Genomic DNA, 25,463 nt, shown 5'->3' with positions numbered 1-25,463 from the left:
AACGGTTACATCAAAAACACCACGGCACCAACAAATAGCTGATCAGAGGTGGAGGTAGTGAAAGTGAAAGCTAAGTGGGAAAAACTACTGGCACAAACAAAGCTTTCGTATTCCAGCCTGAAGCAAATAACGTAGAAAGAAAATTCCAGAAAGATTCTTCCTTTGACATTTGGAGGTCTGGGGACAGTCAACATTTGGAAAGAATTACTTTGCGTCTCCTAATTTGGGCTCAACTTTAGCTGCGGCTCTTCTTAACCACTCAATCAAACAATGCTGACTGTTAACACAAAGTAATGAATAAAATACACATAAAGTAGTCCAGGGAGCTGAGGGATACACGACTCAAGTGGCCTTTTCTGAGTGAAACAACACCACCACGGTACTGTAGCGGCATGCGAGTCATGAGTCTGAACCAGTGACCTGCAGGTCATATGTTAAGTGTTGAGACCAGCAGCTCCACACAGCCACACTAAATATTGATATGGAACATTCCACAGACCCCTCTAAATTGAGGATGAGTCAGAGGTTCCTCCATAAAAGAAATGACTTGAAAAACTATTAGCGCTTAGGAATATGACAGATTAATATAGCCTTTAAAAAAAAAAGAATTAGGTTTTCTGTCGATAGGAACCACAACATAAAAGTACAACTTTTTTCAATCAATTAGATTTTTTAAAAATATTTTTTATGATTACAAATTAATTTATGCTCCAAATATTTTTTGCCAAAATATTTAACAATTTTTGCAGCCAATTTGAGAAGACAAGCTGTTTGTTAATCAGTGTTATCAGTATATCCATGGTAATTTATACCTCTGTTTGGTAAAACGTATTTACTGTTTAATCAACAGATAACAGTGTTTATAAGATAACGGTGCATATCTGAGGTCATTTAGTCATGTGGAATCCTCCCATTGCTTTCACAACAGTAACAGACCCATTCGTCAGAAAAGACAACACAGTTCTGCTTCTTTGATGCTGCTGAGAAACTTAAGACAGATGTCAGATTAAGTATTTTCTTGCTTTGCTTCAATAATGTAACAATAATCTCATTTCTGAGCTTTGTGTAGAAAAATAATCAATTATTTTTTCTTAACTCTGTTATGCTTAGATACTGCGCAAAATGTTTTGACACATTAAAAAATGATGGAAGAAATTACTTGGAAGGCTCGCCTCTTTCCACATACTCTCAAAGTTTCTCCTGTTTGTTATCATTTCAGTCCACAAAGGCTTCAAACTTCTGCTCCGAGCCTCACTTCCCATTTCCGATTTGCGTCCAATCCGAAAGCGAAATATGCAGTGGCTGAGACAAGACAGGCTACGACTCTACACAAAGTATTGTTCGTGGGTGAACCCACGCCACACCCAAAACACTCCCCGCAGAGTAACTGTGCAGGGGGTTCACCGCCAATGAGCTGTCTACACACAGCACAGCACAGAGAGGCTGCAGTGGGCATATGGCTGCTGAAGGAGCTCTGCCAGACAAACAGCAAAAATATATAGGTCAACTCAAAAAAGGCCCCAAATCTCATTCACTGGATAACTATGTTGGGACTTTGGTAAACAATGTAAAGGCTGCAATGTGTAATCCCTACACATCACACTCTTTGGTAACGACTCTGTCCACTGGTGTGTTTTTAAAAATATTAGCATGTGAAACTCCAGCTAGCAGGAAACGTTAGCCTACAGAGAGGAGCGCATGATGATTTTACTAACACGATTATCATAGTCTCTCCTGCAACTGTGCGGTGGGACGGCTGCCTTCACGTGGGTGGAAAAGATAATTTAAAATGTCTAAGACAATGTACTACAACGATATCTAGAGAGCACCAACTAAATTTCGACCTGTGCTCCCGTCTCTCAAAGGATGACGATTTACTGAGATAAAAAGAGAGCGAACCCGCAATTAAAAACAAACACACCCTGAGCATTGGTGGGGCTTTTAAGCTAACTCCATCGATAGCTGGCTGAGGGAGGTAATTATGTAAAGGGATGCAGCCAAGGATAACAAAACTTTGCCTCCTAGTGTTCGTCAACTTACCGAGGTGCCGCTTTTCTCTTCCCTGTTTTCGCAGCTGATATTCCAGCGCGTTCATGAGAAGACAGTGTGCAGCTAACAGTTCTCCGGCTAACGCCGTGCACACGACGATGCGTCTCTCAACAGCTGTCCTCTGTTTTGAATGAGGGTTGAGGAGAAACACGGCTGCTGGGCGGAGCTTACCGTGAGCGGGTGGAGCATGACGCTCATCACTCCGCACAGCCAGGTCACGATTAGACCTATGTTGTTCTCATGTTTTTCCAGTCCACCGTAAGAAGAGATTTTTGGCACAAGGCTGCGACATACGGTTAATAGGAGGCTTTGACCCGTTGTTTGATGTAGTGACGTCAGGACGTAAGATTTGAGCAGCACTCAAAGTCCACGTCTTAGACTGTGGCTCCCCCTAGTGGCTTAAACATGTTACTTTAAATGTCCTTGTAAAACAATGGCTGGAGCGAGGTCCCGATTTTGGGGTTGCAGCCAATTCTGTGTATCAAAAGCTGCTGACAACCGGAAGTTGTAACGCTGACGTCGGAAATATTCATCACTGTCAACAGAAAGTACCTTGTTCTTTGATGAACGGTTTAAGAAATGTCGACAACAATATGTCGAAAGATAATTGTAATAGAGGTTAATAGTTATGTAGTTATAATTCCACAAAAAATATTAAATGTATTAAACACAACGCAGAGGCTACACCGGTTACATAATGTCGCTCTATCTGAATCTTTTTTGATAAATATTAAATTGATTGACAAAATATTAAACCGCTATATTAATATTTGGCAAATAAATATCCTACGCTATAAATCTTAAACTAAACACAGAACAAGTGCCAAAAAATGTCAATCAACAAAAGGCTATTTGGTGAAAAAAAGGTTATTCCTGGTATACAATCCACAGTTGGTAAATTTGTGTAAATTTGATAGCATTGAACTTTAAACTAATCTAAACACATTAACAATACGTAGAATGAAAAATATGAACCTAATATTCCTGGTCCCTACCTCATTAACCCAATGTATTGTTATGACTAGTATCTACACTAGTTAGACACATACACTGGCAGAACAAAATACTGCATCATATAGACTGCCCAACTGGTACATGCTACATTCTCACTCCTTACCTGTATCATGTCTAATTTTTTGTTTTGTTTTAAAGTTTTTGATATATATAAACTATTTTTTATGAACCCTGATAACCTATATATAACCTGGTATAATCAACAAAACTCTCCTGTACTCACAATGCAATTTATTTTATTTTACTTTATTTGAACATTTTTCAAAGTTAGAACGACTTCTAAAGTGGATATCACAATCAACCTGGCAAATCAGGCACACCAAAATAATAGCAGATGTTTAATACTAGTTACCCAAATTTGAGTTGCCTTTCTTGCTCTAAACCATGAAGATGCCTTGCTCGATTTTTAAGCTCCTCTGCTTTTTTGTCATCCTTCGCCGTTCCTTCACCCATTTTGTACATACGACTTGCATTGGCACAACCCCACATGTGTCCCAGCTCACAGGCCCTGTTGGCATACTTTAAAGCTTGTTCCATATCATGAGGGAAACTTTTTGATTTGCCTTCAATGAACAAGCCGCTAAGGTTGAAGCACGAAGGAGCATAGTCAGCAGCACAGGCTTTCTCATAGTACTGACGTGCTGCTGTCAGATCAGGCTTGCCTTCCACAGCTTGTCCATTAAGAGTCAACAGGGCAACGTTGTGACAGGCAATAGGAGCGCTCTTTCCACCAGAATTGCAGGTCCGTGAAAAATAAGAGTATGCGGTTTTCAAACACTGGGTCAGTCCCCCTGGAAAAAAAAGTAAGAAAACAAAGAACATTACATTATATTTGTCATATTTAAATTTAGTATTGTTATTTATTATTTTATATTTGACTGAAGTCAATAATGAAGTCAAACTTCGCAATCAACCCCTTACACACCTATGATCACTTCAGTGTGTCATCTTAACATACCCCTCATACATGCATGTTAGACCTGTATGAAGCTGTACCTTTTCCAGTAATATGGTAAGTCCCCAGTTTATAGCAGCTGTCTCCATGTCCATTAGTTTCGCAGTTGTTTTTGAGCACCTGTGCTGCTGCTTCAAAGTTCTTCTTCACTCCTTCCAGGTAGTCTGCGAGTCTTTGGCAGCCTATTCAAAACATTTTTTTAGGTAACAAAAGTTATGTAGAGCACAATGTATGTGCCTATTTACATTGAGTAAATAGCTCATTGTTACCTTCGGGGTCCTTCTCGCCGTGGCACTGAAAGCTGTACTCCATTCCTAGATTATCCAGGAACTCTTTTACTTCATTTTCATCTTTGAAGTTCACAAGTCCAGCCATGTCTCCGCCTGTATCCACACGTGTTAGCAACGACAGAAGGTTTTTAACATGCTACTTATGACCTTGGAAGATGTGTCAGGTGATTGCAGCGTTTCTTTAAAGAAAATAATGAACATAATCACATTCTAATGCATCACCCAGCCACTTAAATGTCCATATAGCTGTACATTGTGAATGACATTAAAGGAAAGCAAAGAAGAGCACACTAATAACCGATGCTTCTTGGTTCCGCACTGACGTTAAGTACGTTAGGACGTAGCTTCGGCCGCTGCCACCCAATGCTACGTCATGTCAACGTCGTCACCATATTGGTCCGGGCAATAATAAACACGTTATAAACATACAAATCTCCCGTTTGGATAATATTGGCTGTAATATATGCTGTGTTTTAATGCATTATAATGAATTAAGTAAAACACACTAAAACTATATGGCATCCTAAACAATTCCTGTCTAATCGTGCAAAAGTCACGTATGAGTGTTTCCAGGAGGTCAAATGTGTGACACTGTTATTTTTAAACTCTTTACTTTTAGGTTATTTTGAGCTTGTTACGCGTTGCATTGTGAAGAATGTTTTCTGGGTTTTATACATAATTGTTATATGTTTGTATTGTATTGGGGCTTTAGACGTGTTTTACATGCAGCAACCATCCAATCGGAGGCTATTACCTTTGACTAGTTAAATCCAGGTGGCGACCTTTTTTTTTTAGCCAGGCAGTGTATTTAAAATCCCCTCTTGTGCTTAAGCATGATGCAAACCCTATATTTACTTCAGTTTGGCCAAAAAATGCTATTCCTTACAAACTTCCGTTTCACCGCCCCTTGTATTTTTTGCTTCCGGTGCTGCGACCTTTGTTTACGGTCTGTCAAGGCAAAAATAGACTCGACTATCTTACGTGGAAACTATACTCCCCTTCAGCCAACTGCTTTATTGATTCCATTCGCTGCAGTGATATTTAGTCGATATTGTTTTCAAAATGATATCTGAGAAAACAGCGTGTCGTTTCAATATCTGCTCTCAGAGCGATTTTCCACAGAGAAGGCAACAACAAGTGAGCTAGCCTGACGCTGACGCTGCTGCACGGTCACCGATTAGCATCACTCCGGGCTTTAGACATTATAGACGGGCAAATACAGAGGCTCTTGACAGTGGTAGAAATAGACACCAGTCTGCTACGTAAGCTAAACTTGGAGTGACCCTATTTGAAAGTAAACCTAAGACCATGGCCTCTAGTTTCTTAAACATGGTAAGTTTTTTTGGGTTCACTTGTTTTTATGAAATATCTCGTGACGCAATTGTTATTGCTATTTATTCATTGTTTTTATTAAGAGTACTTATAACTTCATTAGGCTATGAGTTACCGCTGCAGTTGTAATTCAACAACGCTTTGAATACATTGACGTTTCAACGTTCGACTCTTGGACACTGTCAGCGTATTTGGTACTTGGCACATATTTGGCACAGCGTAACTATCACTAACCCAAAATAACTCAGTCTCTTGTTGACGTTGCTATTTTTGTATTGTCTCTGAACCAAATAAAGAAATCACATAAGCATAAATACCAAGGTACATAAGGTAAGCATGTTTGAAGAGTTCTATTCTCAAAGACGTTTCACCTCTCATCCAAGAGGCTTCAGTTCTAACCGGTGGTGGGGAGTACAGCAAATATATACTCTGGGTGTAACAAAGAAAACAAGGACAACAATGTGCACATTTTTGCCAGGGAAGACAGATGGTTGAGAGAGGGGTAAAAGAAGCCATTTTTGTCAACCTGGAAAAATCATCACTCAACAGAAGAGGTGGACTCAGACACAACCTATCACCCACGTACAAGGCTCTCTTAGGGACAAAAGATTCCCCTCAGTTCCACACAACAAAGAGGCATGTGACCGAAACCATTCTGATGAAGAGCACAAGGACCCATCAGACTCCTAATGACATTTTCCAAGTTGACCCCAACACCCCACCCAACAGGGGGAGCTGAAGTAGCCTTTTTCTTTGTAACACCCACAGTACATATCTGCTGTACTCCCCTCCACCAGTTAGAACTGAAGAAGCCTCTTGGATGAGAGGTGAAACGTCTTTGAGAAAATTTCACGTCCAGTTGCCTAACAGAACTCTTGACCTGGATGACTGAGAATCCTCACAGACATGACAAACGTAAGCAGTTTAATCGGTAGGGCAGTCATTGGTTCCTTTTTATCTTTAATAAACTAGTTGTTTATGAAAAAAATACAAATTGTACAACTACACTATAAAAAGTCATAAATTAATTGTCCCTCTAAATTTAACATTAGGAAATCAATTCAAAATCTTATGTTTTTTTTCTTTTCAGGACGAAGCATCTCCTGCCTCCCTGACAGAACTGTGTCTGACCTACGTGAGCCAGAATGTGGAGTGTTTCTGCGTAAAGCGTCCTGATGGCTCCCTGTGCTTCAGAGAGGCAGTCCACTTCCCACAGGAGCTAGCCGACCAGTTGTTGGCCAAGATGGCTGTCGAAGGTAAACCTACCCAAGTAACCTAGTCCAGATAAGATGGTAGATTGACTGGCCCACAGTCCTCAGCTTGATGGTGATTTGTTGTTTTTTCATGGTCATACATCTATAAAAAAACTAAACTAAAACATCACAAACTTTTACCATTTATTTCCCATGGTTCTATTTTTCCATAAAATTCTTGTCGATTCCTGTGAAGAATTTCCAACCATTAGTTACTAACACTTACTAACTTACTAACCACTAAGTAGTTAGTTAGTACAGCTTACATCACTCCTACTTGTTATATTTTACAGGTCTTTTGAATGACAGCACAGTGGGTATATTTCGCAACGGTGAATCTTTGCGGCTGAGACGAGCCTGCATCCGTACAGCGCGCATCTCTGCAGAGGCCTTCCAGAAAGCTCTGTGTCCTCACCGACTACTGGAGCTGGATGCTGCAAGAGTCAATGCAGACCTCACTATTCATGATATTCTACACGGACTGGCGACCAATAAACATTGTCAGGTGAAGTGAGGTTACACTGTTAAACAACACCACCTCTATCTAGATTCAAACTGATGCTTACCGTGTTCATTTTCCACTCTTTTTCCACCCATCAGGAGTCCCTTCAGCGGCTCGGCCTGACGGGTCTCACCATGTCTTCTCTTGAAGAACCGATTCGGTATCGGTTCAGTTCCCTCCAAGGCCTCCGTGCACTCTCTTTAGCCAACGTTGACTTCTACGACTCTGGGTTAGTGGACGTGTGCTCCCTGCCTCGTCTGGAGAGCCTTGATATCTCGAACACGTCAATCACTAACCTGAGTCCACTGCTGGGCCTGAAGGAGCGATTGCGGTCACTGACACTGCACCAGTTGAAGAGGCTGGAAATGAGCACGGCTCAACTGCTCGGTGTCATACGGCAGTTGGATATACTGCAGGTTAGCAGACTCATTTGTTTGTGTTTCATTATCTTCCTTTTCAAAAAAATATTGCAGTCGCTCTGACGTTAACCTCGTTCGTACAGCACCTGGACATCAGCGATGACAAGCAGTTCACCTCAGACGTGGCTCGGCAGCTGCTTGGACAGCCAGGGATTCTGCCAGCCCTGGTTTCCCTCGATGTGTCGGGAAGAAAACAGGTGAATGCATTCAGAAAAAAAAATGAAGACTTAAAAAGGAAGAGACTCCAGTTTTGCATTGGCAATAACAACTCCATCATGTGTGTGTATGTTCCAGGTGAGAGATGCAGCTGTTAAAGCGTTTGTTGAAGAAAGACCAGGCATGACCTTCGTGGGGCTTCTGGCTACAGACGCTGGCTTTTCTGACTTTCTGTCCGGAGAGGGAACTCTGAAGGTACAATGGGTTTTTAGGATGGCAAAATGAAAACAAGTAACTGTCCGAAAACATATTGTTTTAAAACCATGTCTCACTTACTGTACGTACAGGTCACCGGTGAAGCCAACGAGACTCAAATCTGCGAAGCGCTGCGCCGCTACAGTGAGAGAGAGGGTTTTGTGCGAGAAGCTCTGTTTCATCTGTTCAGTCTGACACATGTCATGGAGAAACCACGGCCTGACATACTCAAGGTGAAGTGAATAATAAGTCTTTTTTCAGTAATGTGTCGTAATAGTATCATTTCAAAGCCCTGGTAAGTTTTTTAAAATAATTTAATAACACTTTACTACTTCTTTTTTTCCTCATCCTGTTGCCTAGCTGGTAGTTCTGGGGATGAAGAATCACCCTGCCACTCTGAATGTCCAGCTGGCAGCAAGTGCCTGCGTGTTCAATCTGACAAAGCAGGACTTGGCAGCAGGGATGCCAGTCCGACTCCTGAGTATCGTAACTCAGCTTTTACTGGAAGCCATGAGGACGTTCCCAAACCACCAGCAGGTAATTGGTTTGCTTGGACTGCTATCTCTGTAGCACATGTTAGCTATGCATCATCAGAGACAATTTTCTGGCAGACAGAGAAAATAAGGCATTGGAAGTTTGCCGTGACATTTAACTGATCAGTACCTTCTACACATTAGCCTGAAAACAAAAAAACTAAAGTAAACATGAGATCAAGGATGTTGTGTTTTGCGTCTGTAGAAAATCACTTGTATTCCCTGTGCCTGCAGCTGCAGAAGAACTGCCTGCTGTCCCTGTGCAGTGACCGCATCCTACAGGAGGTTCCCTTCAACAGGTGTGAAATATTCACTCCATATTCTGTAGGTTCTGAAACGTACAGTAAACATCAGTTACTGTGATGTAGTTAAGTACTTAAAAACTAGATAGTAGAGACAAACTATTTGCTTCCTTTTGAAAAAAACAACAACTGGTAAATCACATTTTCAATCTACAGTATTTCCTGGTTATGTCACAATCTCAAGTCTTCAAAAAAAATGGACGACACATAGAAACATAGTTGTACTATTGTCATATATATTCCTCGTGAATTTCTATTTCTTCCATCCTCAAAGTTGAACCTCTACTTTTGCTCTTCAGGTTTGAAGCTGCCAAACTGGTGATGCAGTGGCTCTGCAACCATGAAGACCAGAACATGCAGAGGATGGCGGTGGCAATCATTTCTATACTGGCTGCCAAGGTTCTATATATGCTGTATTGTATTAATGTCACACACACCTGTTTTGTGTTTCACTCAATTAGGGTTTTACACGTTTGTTTTTATCCAGTTATCAACCGAACAAACAGCTCAACTGGGAGCAGAGCTGTTCATCGTGAAGGTAAGATCATCATCTCGTCTGTATTTCTTTTCCCCACTTCCACTTATTATTCTCATTCTCTCTCTTTTTGTCTACCCTCACAGCAACTCCTCCACATAGTGCGTCAAAAGGCTACTCAGGGTGTGGTGGATGCGACCCTGAAATTTACACTGAGCGCGCTCTGGAACCTCACCGATGAATCACCCACAACCTGCCGCCATTTTATTGAGAACCAAGGGCTGGAGCTGTTTATTAAAGTCCTTGAGGTTGGTAACTCAAACTGCACATGCAAGAAAAACAGCTCCGGGCACAGCGGCGTAGTGGCCGATTGTATCAGGTATGATTGCATTTTGAAAGAGGATGACTCACTGTTGTTTTCCCTCCACTCCTCTCTCCCCCACCCCACACTCACTGCAGTCCTTCCCAAATGAGTCGTCCATACAGCAGAAGGTTCTGGGTCTGCTGGTGAGTTTATTACCCTGTAGCCAAACGGAATGCTAAACTCAACATAAAAACCTTAAGTAATCTCGTTTCACCCTGCGCCGTGTAGAACAACATAGCGGAGGTCGGGGAGCTGCACGTGGAGCTGATGGTGCAGAGCTTCCTCAAACACATCAGCAATCTCCTGCGCAGTCCAGAGGTGGAGGTTAGCTACTTCGCTGCAGGCATCCTCGCACATTTGACATCACGTGGAGAGCAGGCCTGGACGCTGGGCATGGAACTACGCTCCTCGCTGCTAGAGGAACTGGTACGAACCAGCTGAACTGCCGCTGGTCCTGTACATTTTAGTCACTTGTTTGAACGTGTTGCCCTTCTGTCTCTTTAGCACACTGTCATCATGCAGTGGCCCACACCTGAATGTGAAATGGTTGCCTACAGGTGAGTCTCTGCATATATGTGTTGTTTTAAATGAACTCGGTTGAACCGACGCGCAAGACGATGGTAGTAAATGTTGTTTCCTTGCTAACTTATTTCTGCTCCGTTTATAATTGCAAAAAACGATTCATGACTAGAATTTTTTATTCCTTTAAGATGTGTATTTTCTGTATGTGAACACACGCAGTAAAATGAAAATAATAATAAATCCTTGTCTCCTTGGTAACAGCTATATTATAAAGTTAAATAAAAAATGATTGTCCTCTCTCTCTCTCTCTCTGTAGGTCTTTTAACTCTTGTCCTCTCTCTCTCTCTGTAGGTCTTTTAACCCTTTCTTCCCTCTCCTGGAGTGCTTTCACACGCCCGGTGTACAGTTGTGGGCAGCATGGGCCATGCAACATGTCTGCAGCAAGAATGGTGAGTCACAGACGCCGCAGTCAGAATCATGTCGTGCGTTTGGTACTATTTGCCAAATCAGTGACTCACGCGTGACCCGTGTGTCTGCAGCTGCGCGCTACTGCAGCATGTTGTTGGAGGAGGGCGGCATGCAGCAGCTGGAGCACGTTCACGCACACCCACAGACGCACCGAGACGTCAGACTGCTGGCCGAGAGCATCCTGGAGAGCCTGCGGCGCCACAGAGCCCGCACGGGACAGCCAGCGCTCTCAATCGCAGGCCGCCGCCCGCCGGCGCAGTAACCTTGCTGAGGTAAAGAGTGACTCTCATGAAGTTGTACTTTTAAAATGTTTGATGTAGAAAAAACACAAAATGAAAGGTTGGACTTGTTACTTTTGAACTTAACATATTTACTTTATAGAGGCTATTAGTAAATTTTTACTCGTGAATAGGAAAAAAACAAATACTTTTATATATGTATATTCATATATGCCTATATATGTATGTGTATACATGTATATATAAATATATATATATAAGCATTTAACTTAACATTGGGGTTCACTTTTTTCCATGACAACTCTTTATGTCTAAAATCTGGTTTGAAATCATGAGTCACAGTCAAAAGCAGACATTTTATCCACAAACCAACAAATTAAGTTTCATTTTTTTCTTTTACACCTACTTGTTTTCCAATACACAAAGTCAGTTTTTAAGGGAATAACAGTAAAAATTCACCCTCACAAAACGACACACGAAGATCAAGAATGTGTTAGATAAATGGGGCCGTGGCCTTTATCTTTGGTTGTCACTGTTCTCTATTTGTTGTTGTCTTAAGTCATACAGTCACAAGACTACAGTCTATTCAAATGGAACAAGTCACTGTTTTTCTGTACTGTTATCTCGGTTTCACTTCTTCTGAAGACTTTCCATTCTTTTACACTGTCCCTTTCAGATAATGAGACTCCCTGGTCGAAAAGAAGAAGTTCTAACTGGGATCTTGTACTGTATGTTGGCGTGCGTGTCGGAGGAATGCATGTCTAATGCACAAACACACTTTACCAAGAAACCCCTTCGAGGCCCACATTTTAGGACAAAGGACTATGCGATTCTTTGCACACCTACACACCAACCTTATTTATTGTCTGTGTTCAATCTAAAACCAGAATATCCGTATGGTAATCATTTAAGGGAATTAACAATAATCAAATCTACTTTAAACTGTTGGTCATCGAAAGCTAAAATCATGAGGTTCTTTTGTGCTTGTACTTGTCATTACGGTACCAAAAACATGTCAGTACGCAAGTACTTATCCTAGAACTATATCCATGGGTTGGGTTATCAATCTGCCAAATACCAACGCTTCTTTTTAATACAGTATATGCATGTCGCCGCTGTGAGCCGAAGCATGCTGGGATTTTTCTAAGTGCTAGTACTGTTCATCTTAGAAATGCCTGCCTGTTGGTTTGGTAGCAGTGGTCTGTTTGTGTCAATCTCGACCCCTCTGCTTCTACATGTCTCCATTTTAGACTTTTATCAGCAAATCTTCACTTTAATACAATTACTTAAAACCATAATTAGAAAATTTGATATCCAAAAATCGCACAAATCTTTTTATGAATTAAAAAACATGAAAGACATTGGAAATGTTTGTGGCCTGATGACGTGAATGGTGACCTTTTGTCTCTCACACGCACACTTTCATCCCTGACTATACCATAATATTCTGTGTGTGTGTGTGTGTGTGAGTATACACATACTTAAGCATCCTATCGTATGTACATACTAGAATTCATCATTTAGGCTTAATTGCATGGCAATTATTTTGTATGTTGCATTGCTTGTTTTTTTTTTTTACTAGTTAATTTAAATACTCAGAGACAGAGATTTGAAGGTCAAGAAAATACGCTCGTACCAGGGATCCAACTATTGTAAATAATTCAATTTTGTTTTTGTTACGACCCTCTGATGAGATAATAATTTATTCCAGATGTCACATGACCTAGTAAATTTCTCTTGCCCTGGGGAGACACACTCGGCTGATCTTGATTAGCTCATTATTGCTCTGCCTGATTGTCCTATGCAAATAATGTCGCTATTAAAAGTTCAATATCAATTCGTGTTACGAGAGAACAACACAAGAGTTGATCGTTTCTTCTTTGTCTTCACCTGAACCTGTGAAGACTGTAATCTAATAGGAGAGAAAACTTTGGGTTTTGAGCTGAAAGTTCAACAAAACTCAGCAGCATCAGCACTTCCAGGAAAGGTTATGGTGTTTTTAACAAAAAATAAAAATCATTACATTCAGTGCACTTTGGCTTTGACAGTGAGAGGTTCCCCAACTTTTAATGGAAAATGTGTATGTTGATAGGAGGATTTTACAATAGGATTTTACAATATATTACTTCCGAAAATTGCCATTAGCCAAACACAAATCACCTCTCTACAGTTAAATGTCCTTGTTTTCAGTGGAATATTAATCACGCAAAATAGAGTCATCGTTTACACCTTTCAACGGAGATATAAAATATACACAGCAGAGTTTTCTTTTAGATGAAGAGCAAATCATTGTTGAAGATTTCAATCAACCGTTCTGTACATACTGTATGTATGCTATGACTGTGCCATATTGCTGCTGAGATTAATGTTTTAATTTTGGAGAAATAAAGAATGTGCATTCCCATAAAAACTGATCAGAAATTAATCTTTACTTTTTATGAAGATGTTGTTTAAACTTACAAAAAAAATACAGAAAATGTTAAAGTTGTTGATATGAATCAAAAATAATAATTTTCTATGTGATCAGACTGCCATGGATTAAAGTGATGTTAAGTAATCCCACTGTTACCATACATACTGTAAATGTTTAAATACCACAATCAACTGAGGAAAACAGCTCTGTCTGTACATATGGTTTTTGCAAATCTTTCACTTATTTTCCACACGACATCTTCATTCATAAAGATTTGGTTCATGTTGCATAGCTTTGGCAATGATATTTGAGCACATCAAGAGGCAAAAGATGACCTAAAAAAGTACTACAACAGAAAAACTCCACAAAGTTTTTTTTTCCCCCCGACTGAAAGAACTCAGAGCCTTAAACAAGTACGATGTGTTCCTTCCCACAGCTGACTTGAATTAAGGTTGAAGTCACCGATTAAAGAACAAAACAACCCCACCAGTGGTTTATAAAGACTTACTGACCAGTCGCTGCAGACCAACGTCTACTCCCCTGTGTACCGTGGAGGTCTTTTCTCTATAAAAGCGTCCATACCCTCCCGTCTGTCTCGTGTGGGTATGACCTGCAAACAAAGGGCAAAGGTTAAATCACTGTTCTGGTGCATGTCGTGCTCAGTGTTGCTTACACTGAAGGCACCTCTGCAGCATCTAGTTGTGTGTCAGCTGCAGGGCTTTGGACTGCTGCATCCATAATAGTACAGTATGAGGGACTAGACCTCCACCTTCCAAAGAGAGACACACATCAGTGTGAGAAAAAGTCCCAGACTTTGGTGATCAAAAGTTTAGTTCTGGGGGGAGAATTATGTTTTTCTTCTCTCATAATTTCTCCAAGATAAAAATAAGTAGAAAGGCTGAGACGACTCAAACCAGTGTAGACTGGTTACAGCAGTAAAAACAGGATCCATTAAGTCATAAATATCAGATTGCTTCATTAATTACAGGCTCAAAAGAAAAGTGCATGGTCACTTTCTTTTACATGAGTAAGGTGTGGGTTTGTCCACTGAAGAAAAGGCCATAAATTGAGGGTAACTTTATGATATTACAGTAGCTAGATTTAACCCAAGTCATGAATTTTTTTAGTTGGTATAAAGTGCATAAAGTTCATCTTTCCCAGGTGAGAAAGTCTACCTACAGGTAGCTGACATCTTTTGAGAAACATTTTTATCCTACAGGTTGATTAAACAGTGGTAAAATAGAGAGAAATAAAGTCAAAGGGTCAAAAGAAGAATTAATTAGTTGTTATATCAGTGTCATACTAGTAATGCTGGTGCACACTTCAGGCAGGTAGGTGGCAGTACACTCCAGACACATAAACAACTCTACCAACTCACCGACAAAGTCAATATTGTCTTGTATGTGGTGTTGTATTTCATAATGTTCAATTTTTTTACCAAAGCTATCGTCGTGAAAAAGTAAGGCAGGAGTGGCAGAAAAGTACATGAGGGTGGTGCATCTTTACAAGCCTCCTGTATGTATTTAATATGGATGGATGCCTACCTGAGCATAGCATATTCTCTCTATAGCCATCGCTGAGTTGATGTCGACCTGTGAACAGATGATTGCCAATAAGTGAAGTGAAGGACTAAAAAGAAGGCGTTAGGCTTCATGCTGTTGTACCTCCGATCCTCTGTTCATAGCTTCCTTCGCCATTCGGACAGCAATTGGAGCCTACCAAAGATGTAAAAATAATGGGGAAGGGGGTCATTATGTGACATCATTAAAATTTACACACTGGCTCCAGAAAAGTGAATGTATACCATCCTGATCGGAAAAGGCACTACTTCTTAGAGAAATGTAATTTTAGAATCCACAAGGTTTGTAACAACAGGTATTTCAAGATTTCGATCAATCAAATTAGATTAAGTCAAACAACTGGGTTACCAGGCAAATAGTTTACGCAATTAACTGACTCATTTACCTAAAACCTGTGTTTGTTTACCATTTCTTACACATGTTTGAAAGGCCCACTAGCCTTAATTTGATCCTCCCCTAATGAGGCATAACCTTATGTTTAAGTACCTGGTAAAGGTTAGGATAAATATTTCAGTAGCATATTGCTAATGGTAACTTCAATGATTAGGACTTCTGTAATGTAGGTGTCTGTAAGATTGCTGATTGTGGTCCATTTCCCGTCTTGACCTTCACACCGGTGTAAAGCAAAATATATAAAAAAGCTTTTGAAGAGGTGAATAAAGGCGGAGGATAAAGATGGGAGAACAAGAGAAGAGAAAAGAAAAGAGATGGAAAACATTTGGACCAAAACCAAAGCTGGATCAGTGTCTCCGCTCTGGAAAGCTGATGTGTTTGCATTCAAACCTGGGGCAGTATCTCCCTGGCCAGACTTAGCGCCTCTCTGTATGCCGCATCTCCTTCATGGTTCTGCATTATGGCTCTGTTTACGAGACCCATTTCCAGAGCTGTCTCCCCTCCCACGCACCTCCCTGGAAAAAAAAAGTGAGAGAGATGTGACGCACTCAAACCTCCACTAAATAATAGGTGACCTGCGCTCACAGCACCGTGTCAGCCTTTCAATAATACCACCTGTGAAGATGAGCTCCTTTGCCAGAGTGATGCCCACCATCCTTGGCAGCCGCTGACTGCCCCCTGCAGGAGAAATCACCTGTAGGTCAATTCTGTTTTCTTGACTGAGCTCCTGTCTGTGACCTCTGATCATCTTACCTGCTCCTGGCAGCAGCCCCCGCGTCGTCTCTATCAGACCCATCTGTGCCGAGAACGCTGGAACACGCACACACGTCCAGAGGACGTTTGAAGGTCAGAGTTGCTATTAGTCTTAGGAAAGCATTACGTCTGATTCTATCAGAGTGGGCTGTCCGATTCAGCAGCAGAAACAGCTCAGCACGTGTCTGACCTCTATCTCGTGTCGTCAGCTTCTACTTAAAATGCTGACAAAAATGTTTAACTCATCCAGTGTGTTACATCAAACAAGACGGTCTCTGGCCGAAAGTTAAAGCAGCTCTTGATAATGAGATAGGACAAAAATAGATCCTGATCTTGGATATTTGTACATGCCTTGATTTGAAATTGATTTTCATTCTTATGATAATTCCGCAAAATCATAAATCTACATCAAGCCACAGCAGTCATGTGTTTGTTTTCTCCTGCTGCCTGGGCATGAGGATGTGAAATCTGTCCCCCGGTGACCTTTGTGGACTCACTAAACTGATATGACTGGATCTGTGTCAGCAGTCTAGTCACATTTAGAGGAAATTTAGAGGAAAGAAGAACATTATTAAAAAACAGTTTGAGTATTTTTTTTCCCCATGATACCACCCTTCTCTGTTTCACAGCAGAAAAGTAAAAGTTCAGGGGTCACTAACCTGCAGTTCGTAGGTCACAGGCCAAAGCAAGCTCCAGTCCACCGCCGACAGCAACGCCGTCTATTGCTGCAATGGTTGGCATGGGCAGCACAGCTTCAAACATAAGACAAAAAAACCCATTTAATTTAACATGGACCGAGTGGTCCTACTTGTCCTGGTCAATTGCAATTGAAGGCTGGCCTTCAAAGTCTTAAGTTCAGGAAGGATACTTTAAGACAGTTCTTTCTCTTACCATGCCCAAAATATTGTTGCAAATGTCATGAAACATGAACTGGATCCTCAAAAAAGCTCTGCTGTGTATGTTGAGTTATCGTGAAAGAACCTTTTAGCACCGGTGTTTGTACTAATGCTGCGTTTAGAGACCTTCACTCTTAAGCTAGATTTATTAAACTAGTACTGATCACACAGCTGTTCAAATACTGAATGGATGTGAAGCGTTAGGGGCAGCCTTCATAGCTGACGTCTTCTGACCTCCTGCAGCTTCAAGTAAAATCTCGAAAACATTTACCAGATGCCATCACTAACTGCTGCATCTGCAGTTACACGCTGAGATTACTGGTTCTGTTTGTTACCTATTTGGGTCATGAGAGAACGCAGCCCGTGAACAAACAGGTCAGATTCACTGTTGGTCATCACAGCCCTCTCCTTCAGGTCCGCACCTGTAGACACGCAACATAACGTTAACAACTCGATGAATTTGAACTGCAACGTTTCACTTTTTTTTGACGACTACTTCACCTGCGCAGAAAACCTTCGGAACCAGACTCCTGAAGACAACGACTCGGACGGATGAGTCACGTGACAGAGTGGACATTAGTTCGCTCATCTGCACTCAAAAGACAGTGTTTTAGTGTGTGTGTCTGTGTGTGTGTGTGTTTATATCTGCACGACAGGGTAAAGTCAGATCACCTGTGACACAAAGACATGGCCCAATGCATTCCTTGCCTTGTGTCGACACATCAGGACCTCCACTATTCCTGTAAAGAGAACCAACATAACAAAGAGGAGAAATGTATTAAAAATACTTTAATTTCTTCTTTCTACAGCTGCCATTTTATTCAAAGTTTTAATCTAATTAAAACACAGTTAGGCTGGGGATTAATCGTGATTAATTATGATAAATCAAGGTAAATTGTCATACCTCAAAGTTACAAAAAACAACAACAACTATTGAACAGAACGACAGATAACTGCAGGTGAATGTATGTACTTCATATTATTATCTATTATTATAGAAAAATGTACATTTCTTGTTCCCATGGCTTGACCATTGAGCGTTCACAGTTGTTGCACCACTTTGTTCCTCTTTCAATGTCAGTCAGCTGCATGCTTTCCTAGATTACCTCATCCAGAACACACCACAGTTGTACTACATAGTTACTTAATGATTTTACAAAAATCTCAGACATAAAACATACAGACACTTATTGTGTAATTACATATCAACCGGCTAACATATTGTGGATTTAGCTCATATCTCCAACATTACAATGTAGCACAGGAACTATTTATTTGCCTAAATGTAAAGTTATTTGGATAAAGATTCCTCCCTACCATTGTCTGCTCCTTCTAACCGTTTCATATCCACCTCAACGGGCTGTTCCGCCTCTGTGTGCTGCTGCCTACGGCTGTGAGCGCCACTGTGTCCCATTAGCAGGCGACTTCCACCGGCCAACATTGGCCCTTTTCCCCATTGAACCACTGCAGAGGCCAGGAAGTGGGCTCGACGCGGAGGTGCAGCGCTCAGGCACCTCCACATCCAGCACCACGGCCGGGTTCGACTGACAAGAAGCGTTGACATGATAGCAAGTTTATTCTTAATCTGTTTGAGCAGAAAGGTTAGGAAGTGAAGAAGTTTAAAGGAAGTTCAGGAACAGGTTAACCGCTAACAGAGGGCGGGCTTTTGCGGCTCGTCACGTGACCTTCAATGACGTAGCGAAATTAGTTCAAGTTTGGGCTCTGAAATTGTTAAAGTTTTAAATTCAAAGGCATCCTCTACTCAACGTGACATTTTTCCACTGTATATTTGTAAAAACAGAAATACTTGTCTAAATGATGTAATAAAATAAAATATGTCAAGAACATTACAAGTCAGTATAAGTCGAAGCTTCATAAAGTTGGTAGATTTTAGTCATTGCTGTGCTTTTTGACAGTGGCTCGTAGGTCGAAACACGTCGAAAATTAAATTTAAATCTGATCAATCTTCAATTAATTAACGGCTTAACGCCTTCATTGCGACAGCCCTAAAATAAATACATCCACTTAGTTTATTGTTATGGGTAATAAACAGTAAGTATGCCTGGCAAGGCATTAAGCTGCCATGTTGGAGGAGAACAAATTGAGGCAATTAAACAGTAACATTAATCTCAACCACATTTAAAAGCCCAATAAAAGTTGTACATTTAATTTTAATTATTATATATATATATGTGTGTGTGTGTGGGGGGGGGTCCCTGGCGATACAAAAGGTTAAAGACCCCTGCTTAAGGGTGATCAGACAAAGAGAGTTGTACAGGTACAATTTCAGTCCATGTCTAGTCTGACCATGAATTATTGAGTGTCTCTTTACAGGTTATGCAATTCCTGTCAGACAGTGAGTCTGATCTGGAGTTGCAGCAGTGTGAGAGTGACAAATCATTCTCTCTCCCTCACCCTCTCCCTCTCCCTCTCTCTGTCTATCTATTTATCTATTTATCTTTTGCCATCTCTTCACCTCTTGGTTGTAAGTGCATATGCACATATTTCATCATTGTATAGAAACCTTTCATTGATTAAATGCATTTTTATATAATAAACTACATTAAATTATAGGTGTAACATAAGATATTTGAAAGCATCAACTTATTCAGTTGTATTTGTCACAGAATTCAGTAAAAGAACATTAGAAAAAAAAAAGGAAAATGCACAAAATGATTGAAGACCCAGCCAAAAGGAGAAAGGTGTTACGTTTAGTTGTTACGTCTGATGAGGTAAAGCGAGAGCGTTCACATTAATAATGATCTGCAGCTTGTGTTGCAGCAGAGTGAAATGTCACCTGCTGGGCTTGAAGAGGAACGACATGTTTCGATTTGATGTCTGACAGGTGTGTATTTCTCGTCTCTGTGATGGAAAAGTAATGTGTCTGCATCTGAGTGGTGGATACTGAGATCATCAGGCGGTTTGTTGACACCACGTTCGAAGTTCAGTTTGTCCCTGAACTTAGAATGCTCAGACTGGACACACACGCACACACACACACACACACAATGACGGAAGCCACGAGTTGACCTAACCATTCATTTGCAAAACAGAGTATCGTATTAGATCAGGTAAACTGTTGTGTGACTATCGACGGTGTAGATTTGAATGTTCACAAAAATCACGCAAAATGCTCCCATTTAATAGGTTTTTAATCAGACCCCGTGTTCATTCTGTCATCTGAAAAATTGTATCTTCTATTTCATATCATGCTCTTTTGGGGGGAAAAAAAGTCTAAAACGAACAAACAACAAAACAAAAAAAAAAACAACAAATAAGGCCATTATATTTAGTAAAAGTACATCTGTTTTTTCACAAACGACTTCAGTTACTGCATTGACCTCTGGTTTTTTCCACTGCTTCTTACAGTGAACCTTTTGGCCTGAGTGGCTGAACTAATCCCTTGTGTTTCCACCAGGGCTTCACTTTACTCGATTGTTTCATCAATGTTTAACACATCTGTTTTTTGCTTATAGCAAACAAAACCTGCCTTCACGGGTAATTTTGTCAGTACGTTTTTTGCCACTGTTCACTTTAGTGATGGGTTAAAGCAGAGGTCACATAGTAGTTCACGTTCCTCTCGACGTCAGGTCCCCACTGAGGCTGTGAGCCGTTTGCATTGTACTTATTTTTCCTCTTTAGGCTTCGAAAAAAAAGGTAAATTCTTCGAGCCGGCACCTGCGGAACCTATTTTCCACTTGAACTGGGTCAAATTTCCACCGAAATCTAAATAGACAAAAGTTCGAAATATACAGGCCACAGTCAGCGTCACCTGAAACATCATTGAATTATTCAAATAAAAAGTGCATTATTTTTGTGTGATTTTTAAAAATAGTAATACAAATACTCATGATATAATATTAGTTTGAATATTATTGTCATTATTTCTAGAATTATTTTATTGCTATTTATTATTCTATTTTAGATTTAAAAAGTTTAAAGTTAAGTTAAAAATACTTCCACATTAAATCTTGCTCCAACAAATATAGCAATAAATCCTCAACGCTTTAATGCATATTCATCCACAGTTGGAAACAGTCCCAAAAGAATAGCCTGTAAATTCCTCCAGTTTGATTGATGTTGAAAACTACTTTGTCCACTGTTAAGTACTGTTTGTATTTTTCTTTTCTTTTTTTTAAACAAAAAATACCTATTCATCTGGTGGTAGTGAAGCTGTACATCTATATATATAAAAAGAATTTGCCTGCAAATCTAAAGGTAGAAACTGTACTTTTTTTATTTGTCATTATATTAGCATGAATACGGTAATGTGATACACCTGATAAAAAAAAACCTCAATCTGTCTTTTTTATAGCCATTCACAGACATAACAGGCTCTAGGCACCTATAACTGTAGCATGTGCAGTTAGCATCTCACTCACTTCATCTTATTGAACGTAACCACGCAGCAGGGACGGCAGGGACACATTTACGAGACGGAAAGGTCACACTGTTGAAAAGTTCTTGTGGTTTCCGGACAAAAGGCCAATGTAGCGAGGTGATAGGAATGAGTCAAGGTGACGGACGCCGCTGACGGAGGAGATGCTATTCTCGGGGTGAAGTTTAGACTTAATCTCTGACCGTTGACAGCTGACACTCTACAAAGGCCTTATTAAAAAATAAAGATGTTAGCCTGCACCAGCAACACACACACTAAGACATGGTGTTGACTTTCACTGGATTACACACACACACACATATATATGTGTGTGTGTGTGTGTGTGTATATATATATATATATATAATGCTAAAGCATTATTTTCCACACGAACATGGTTTGAATGCTAATTTTTTCTTTGTCATTTAACCACGTGGGGGACAGCTGGGGTCTGAGCCATCAACTGAGCTGAGCATCAACAGCCCTCCCTAGTGAGTGCTTCACTGGCTGGCTAAAGCTCGGGTTTTCCTTGGAGCTATCCATACAATATTGTGCCTAAATCAGTTTTATAAAATTCAATTTTTAATGCTGTTTGATTCAATGCTGTTTCATTTTTATTTGGCTTTAAGAATTATTACTTCCCCATTCGTCTTTGGGTTAAAACAGACAAAATTCAGATATCAGGTAGTGGACGCGGGTGAGCGCAGTACAATGAGTGAACTGTAGGTGGCCTCTTTAAAGAGCGTCAGATACAATAATTCATAGAAGAAATGAAGCAGACTCACATTGATGTGCTTTTAGCAATTACGCTCGATGGAGCTGAGGTTGAAACGTTAGACGACAACCAGAGCAGACGTACGTCATTCCTGCCGGGGACTCTCTCTCTCTCTCACACACACACACACACACACACACACACACACGATGAAGAAGAGGTGGAAACAGAAGACGGGGATCAGATAAAAGTGGGAACAAGAACAAAAGGTGTCTGCAGTGGGAATAGACCAAGTGGACGGACCTCCACAGGAGCAGGTCAGCAGGTGGTTTACACTGAGTGCGAAGAGGGTGGAAGGTGCCAGTCAGTGACGTGCAGGTGACTGACCAGGTGAAAGTGATTAAGATGAGTGCCAGGAGCCTGGCACGCAGCCTTTGACGTGTGTTTTTTTAACTGACTACTATTTCAACCACAAAACGTTTCAATTCCTAAATAAATAAATAAATGACATAAGGTTAATTTCATTACGTCGGTAATTTTGATACACCTCCGTGTACCACAGACGAGGCTAGGTCATCTTGTAGTAATTCAGATGGATATATCGTACCCGAAGAAGATTTTCAGTTTTCTTGAAATGTCAGTTTTTTAAACTTTCATTTTGAATCCAAATCACAAAAGAAAAGTTTTACCCCTCAGTCATCAGCATTAGACATGATATATGAAATTTACAGAACCAGAACAAAAGTTCTAACCTTGATAAATTGAATCCAGGGGTGTCAAACATACGGCCCGTCTAATCGAATCCAGGCGTGTCAAACATACGGCCCGCGGCCCAAAACCGGCCCGTTTGGGCTCTCAATCCGGCCCGCTTACTGAATTTTGAAAATAAAAAAATACACAAACCGCTTACTGAATTTTTAAAATAAAAAAATACAAGGAAATGTTTTATAAAATATATACTTTCATTAAATATGAAAATGTATCAAATGAATCAGAATATGTCACCTACTGTAGAAACACACACACACATACACACACACGTATCTCTGGAAGCTGACACCCTGTCCAGCAGTCAGGGAGAAAAGTTGCTTTCATGATTCTGATCACCAGGCTTTACCCGATCAGTTATCAGCCAACACGATCCAGCAGAGCCATTAAGAGAGAAGAGCCACGACAGAGAAGAGATAGAAACCGACACTGATCAAAGAGGCTCATTTTCCCCGGGGCTGCCCTGTCCCTGTCCCTGTCCCTGTCCCTGTCCCTGTCCCTGTCCCTGCTCCAACTGTTCTCCAGTCATGACACAGCACAGCGAAGGAGAAATAACTGTGGCCCGGCGCGAGCAGCTTGTTTTAAATTAAAAGGATGTCTCTTTAGGTTCTGTAATATTTATAGCCTGTCCTGCCCATGTGGTGTAAGACACCGTGGAGCTGCACCTAGAATTGGACAGGAAATGGTTAGAAACATGTTAGAAGTGCTGGTTTTTAGTTTGGTTTGGGATGGTCTGTGTCCCAGGGCAGCCTTGAGTTTTGTGGAGTCTACTTTTCATCATCAAATTTGTGCTTTAGATAGATAGATAGATAGATCGATAGATAGATAGATAGAGAGATGGATGGATGATGGATGGATGGATTTTTTTTTTTTTTTTGAAACTGAACATATCATTCTCTACACTAACTTTTTGGCAAACCATATATGGAGGTGTACAGCTTCATTGAACAGTGGGCCTTGGGAATTTTGTAGCTGGCCTGACATGTCTTCACCACTGGTTTCTTGCAAGTCCCTAAAGCTGAAACAGGACTTTCACTAAGTAAGAAGAACATAACATGAACAACACTACACCCTCCACCATTTGAACCAGCCTATAGCCAGTGGAGGAGGATAATCAACATGGCTTGGACCGTGTGACCCCTGAGCTAATGAAGAAATGCCACAGACTTCTTTCTTTAGTCATAAATTAATCACTATCAGATCAAATAATCACTTGGACAACTGCTCACGTGTTTAAGGCTGAAAAGAGACTCTCAACAAAACGAGTTCATACACACCTAATCAAATGAAAGGGTTCTCTATTTCAGAGTGTTTGTGTGTGTTTATAACTGCAGTATGAGCAGATGAGGAAGAGAGAGAGAGAGAGAGAGAGAGAGAGAGAGGGGATCTGCTGCACTGAAGTGATGCTCTCTCGTTCTCTCCCTCCCCTTTCTTGCTTCCCCCCCCCTCTCTCTCTGTCTCTCTCTCTCTCTGTCTGTCTGTCTCTCTCTCTCTCCCTCTCTCAGAGCTGTGTGTGAGCCCGGCAAAGGGAAGGACGCACTCTCCACACAGCCCTGTCATGAGAAAGACGTCAGTGCCTGCTGCTGGACAGAGGTCCGGGGTCACATCACACTAGACCCACATTACACCGGACCTCACACCGACAGAGGACACGTGTGATCGTGGGCTCTGTCCCCACGGAGGACATTTTCACGGCTCCACATCAAGGTCTCCGGCTGCCACTGCGCACGAACTCTCCGTCCGTTTGTTTACTTAAGTGAGGAGCCCATGTGGTCCGCCGGCGACAGCTGATCTACAGAGATGAGTCACGAACGCGGCTCACAGCGGCTCACAGCGGCGCAGGAGTGTCCGTGAATCAGCCACGGAGCGACGCGCGCGTCTCGGTCACCTTCCGTAAACCATGCCTAGTGGCAACGTACTTGGGGGCGCGCCACGCTGCGTTTAAGTGACCGGTCGATAGTGTGTTTGATGAGAACGAGAGGACGGAGACTGTGGACTGTGTAAACAGCAGCCACGCTGTCAGGCAGACGCGGCCGGAGCTCTGGAGAAGCCGTCTCGCCTCTCTCCCAGATCCGCACACCAATGCAGGATGCCCGCAGAGCGCCGGGGAGTCCTGGTTCAGCTCAGCCCCGGTTCATGACTGGGCGGCCTCGTCATGCGTCCCTTGCCCGAGCCCAGCGCGCAATCCCTGCGGCTCCTCTTCCTCTTCATCTTCGTGATGGGGGTGGCCCCGTCGCCGGCGCTCACGGCCGGCTGTCCGCACGGATGCGTGTGCGACGACCAGCTCGTGGTCCAGTGCGCCGGACAGGAGCTCACTCGGTTTCCCAATGATCTGCCGCTGGCCACCCGGCAGCTCATCATCTCCAACAACCGCATTGGAGACCTGCCGCCGCTGCAGCTCAACTACCTGTCTGATCTGGCGCATCTGGACCGCAGCAA

General features: G+C 41.5%; 6 protein-coding genes across 10 annotated transcripts in view; 2 read left to right on the top strand and 4 right to left on the bottom strand.

The window, feature by feature from the left end:
- Positions 1-2,522, bottom strand: part of ralgps2 (Ral GEF with PH domain and SH3 binding motif 2) — a 49,668-nt gene extending 47,146 nt beyond the window's left edge. The window contains exon 1 of one of the 3 annotated variants that reach the window (XM_025066354.1): positions 2,041-2,522. The gene's annotated coding sequence lies outside the window, so the exon portion shown is untranslated. The remainder of the gene's footprint in view (positions 1-2,040) is intronic. The other 2 variants (XM_008307230.2, XM_008307231.3) reach the window with 2 other exon arrangements.
- Positions 1-25,463, bottom strand: part of LOC103399996 (methyl-CpG-binding domain protein 3-like) — an 844,757-nt gene that overhangs the window by 153,810 nt on the left and 665,484 nt on the right. The window lies entirely within an intron of this gene.
- Positions 3,294-5,181, bottom strand: coa7 (cytochrome c oxidase assembly factor 7). The gene is made up of 4 exons (XM_008307235.3): positions 5,063-5,181; positions 4,288-4,401; positions 4,060-4,200; positions 3,294-3,854 (listed from the first exon to the last, which is right to left on the bottom strand). The coding sequence occupies exons 2-4, from the start codon at positions 4,391-4,393 to the stop codon at positions 3,412-3,414; spliced, it is 690 nt and encodes a 229-aa protein (XP_008305457.1). The 5' UTR covers positions 4,394-4,401; positions 5,063-5,181; the 3' UTR covers positions 3,294-3,411.
- Positions 5,248-12,859, top strand: zyg11 (zyg-11 family member, cell cycle regulator). Of its 2 annotated transcripts, none has more exons than XM_008307234.3 (18): positions 5,248-5,640; positions 6,731-6,896; positions 7,187-7,398; positions 7,494-7,811; positions 7,898-8,011; positions 8,109-8,225; positions 8,318-8,458; positions 8,586-8,762; positions 8,993-9,057; positions 9,360-9,459; positions 9,548-9,598; positions 9,682-9,843; positions 9,995-10,042; positions 10,128-10,325; positions 10,404-10,456; positions 10,773-10,870; positions 10,961-11,161; positions 11,805-12,859. In XM_008307234.3, the coding sequence occupies exons 1-17, from the start codon at positions 5,617-5,619 to the stop codon at positions 11,149-11,151; spliced, it is 2,235 nt and encodes a 744-aa protein (XP_008305456.1). In that variant the 5' UTR covers positions 5,248-5,616; the 3' UTR covers positions 11,152-11,161; positions 11,805-12,859. The 2 variants fall into 2 exon arrangements, with proteins under 2 accessions (XP_008305456.1, XP_024922070.1); XM_025066302.1 differs by lacking the exon at positions 5,248-5,640 and adding an exon at positions 6,087-6,555.
- Positions 12,799-22,462, bottom strand: echdc2 (enoyl CoA hydratase domain containing 2). Of its 2 annotated transcripts, none has more exons than XM_025052401.1 (11): positions 22,327-22,462; positions 17,836-17,903; positions 17,665-17,752; positions 17,499-17,585; positions 16,927-17,019; positions 16,268-16,324; positions 16,130-16,192; positions 15,905-16,029; positions 15,206-15,256; positions 15,086-15,133; positions 12,799-14,151 (listed from the first exon to the last, which is right to left on the bottom strand). In XM_025052401.1, exons 2-11 carry the CDS (start codon positions 17,884-17,886, stop codon positions 14,074-14,076), a joined length of 741 nt encoding a protein of 246 aa, XP_024908169.1. In that variant the 5' UTR covers positions 17,887-17,903; positions 22,327-22,462; the 3' UTR covers positions 12,799-14,073. The 2 variants fall into 2 exon arrangements, with proteins under 2 accessions (XP_024908169.1, XP_008305454.1); XM_008307232.3 differs by lacking the exon at positions 22,327-22,462 and adding an exon at positions 18,481-18,837.
- The window catches only part of lrrc52 (leucine rich repeat containing 52), a 14,510-nt gene continuing 13,551 nt past the window's right edge, over positions 24,505-25,463 (top strand). Inside the window, exon 1 of the mRNA XM_025052418.1 lies at positions 24,505-25,314. Coding sequence (XP_024908186.1) covers positions 25,180-25,314 — 135 coding nt within the window. The 5' untranslated portion in view covers positions 24,505-25,179. The remainder of the gene's footprint in view (positions 25,315-25,463) is intronic.

Source organism: Cynoglossus semilaevis, chromosome 2 (genome assembly GCF_000523025.1).
Source record: "Cynoglossus semilaevis isolate Cse_v1.0 chromosome 2, Cse_v1.0, whole genome shotgun sequence".
NCBI classification, from domain to species: Eukaryota; Metazoa; Chordata; class Actinopteri; order Pleuronectiformes; family Cynoglossidae; genus Cynoglossus; species Cynoglossus semilaevis.
The sequence above is the reverse complement of the archived record's forward strand: the minus strand, read 5'-3'. Positions and strand labels throughout refer to the sequence as shown.

Excerpts from the sequence above, each read along its gene's own strand:
- zyg11 (XM_008307234.3), top strand. The coding sequence starts at position 5,617 with ATGGCCTCTAGTTTCTTAAACATG. Across the intron at positions 9,460-9,547 it reads TTTCTATACTGGCTGCCAAG|TTATCAACCGAACAAACAGC; the intron begins GTTCTATATATG and ends GTTTTTATCCAG. Across the intron at positions 10,326-10,403 it reads CCTCGCTGCTAGAGGAACTG|CACACTGTCATCATGCAGTG; the intron begins GTACGAACCAGC and ends CTGTCTCTTTAG.
- coa7 (XM_008307235.3), bottom strand. The coding sequence starts at position 4,393 with ATGGCTGGACTTGTGAACTTCAAAGATGAAAATGAAGTAAAAGAGTTC. Across the intron at positions 4,201-4,287 it reads CGGCGAGAAGGACCCCGAAG|GCTGCCAAAGACTCGCAGAC; the intron begins GTAACAATGAGC and ends TGTTTTGAATAG. Across the intron at positions 3,855-4,059 it reads TTACCATATTACTGGAAAAG|GGGGACTGACCCAGTGTTTG; the intron begins GTACAGCTTCAT and ends TTTTTTTTCCAG.
- echdc2 (XM_008307232.3), bottom strand. The coding sequence starts at position 18,727 with ATGTCAACGCTTCTTGTCAGTCGAACCCGGCCGTGGTGCTGGATGTGG. Across the intron at positions 17,904-18,480 it reads GTTAGAAGGAGCAGACAATG|GAATAGTGGAGGTCCTGATG; the intron begins GTAGGGAGGAAT and ends TTCTCTTTACAG. Across the intron at positions 15,134-15,205 it reads CTATGAACAGAGGATCGGAG|GTCGACATCAACTCAGCGAT; the intron begins GTACAACAGCAT and ends ATCTGTTCACAG.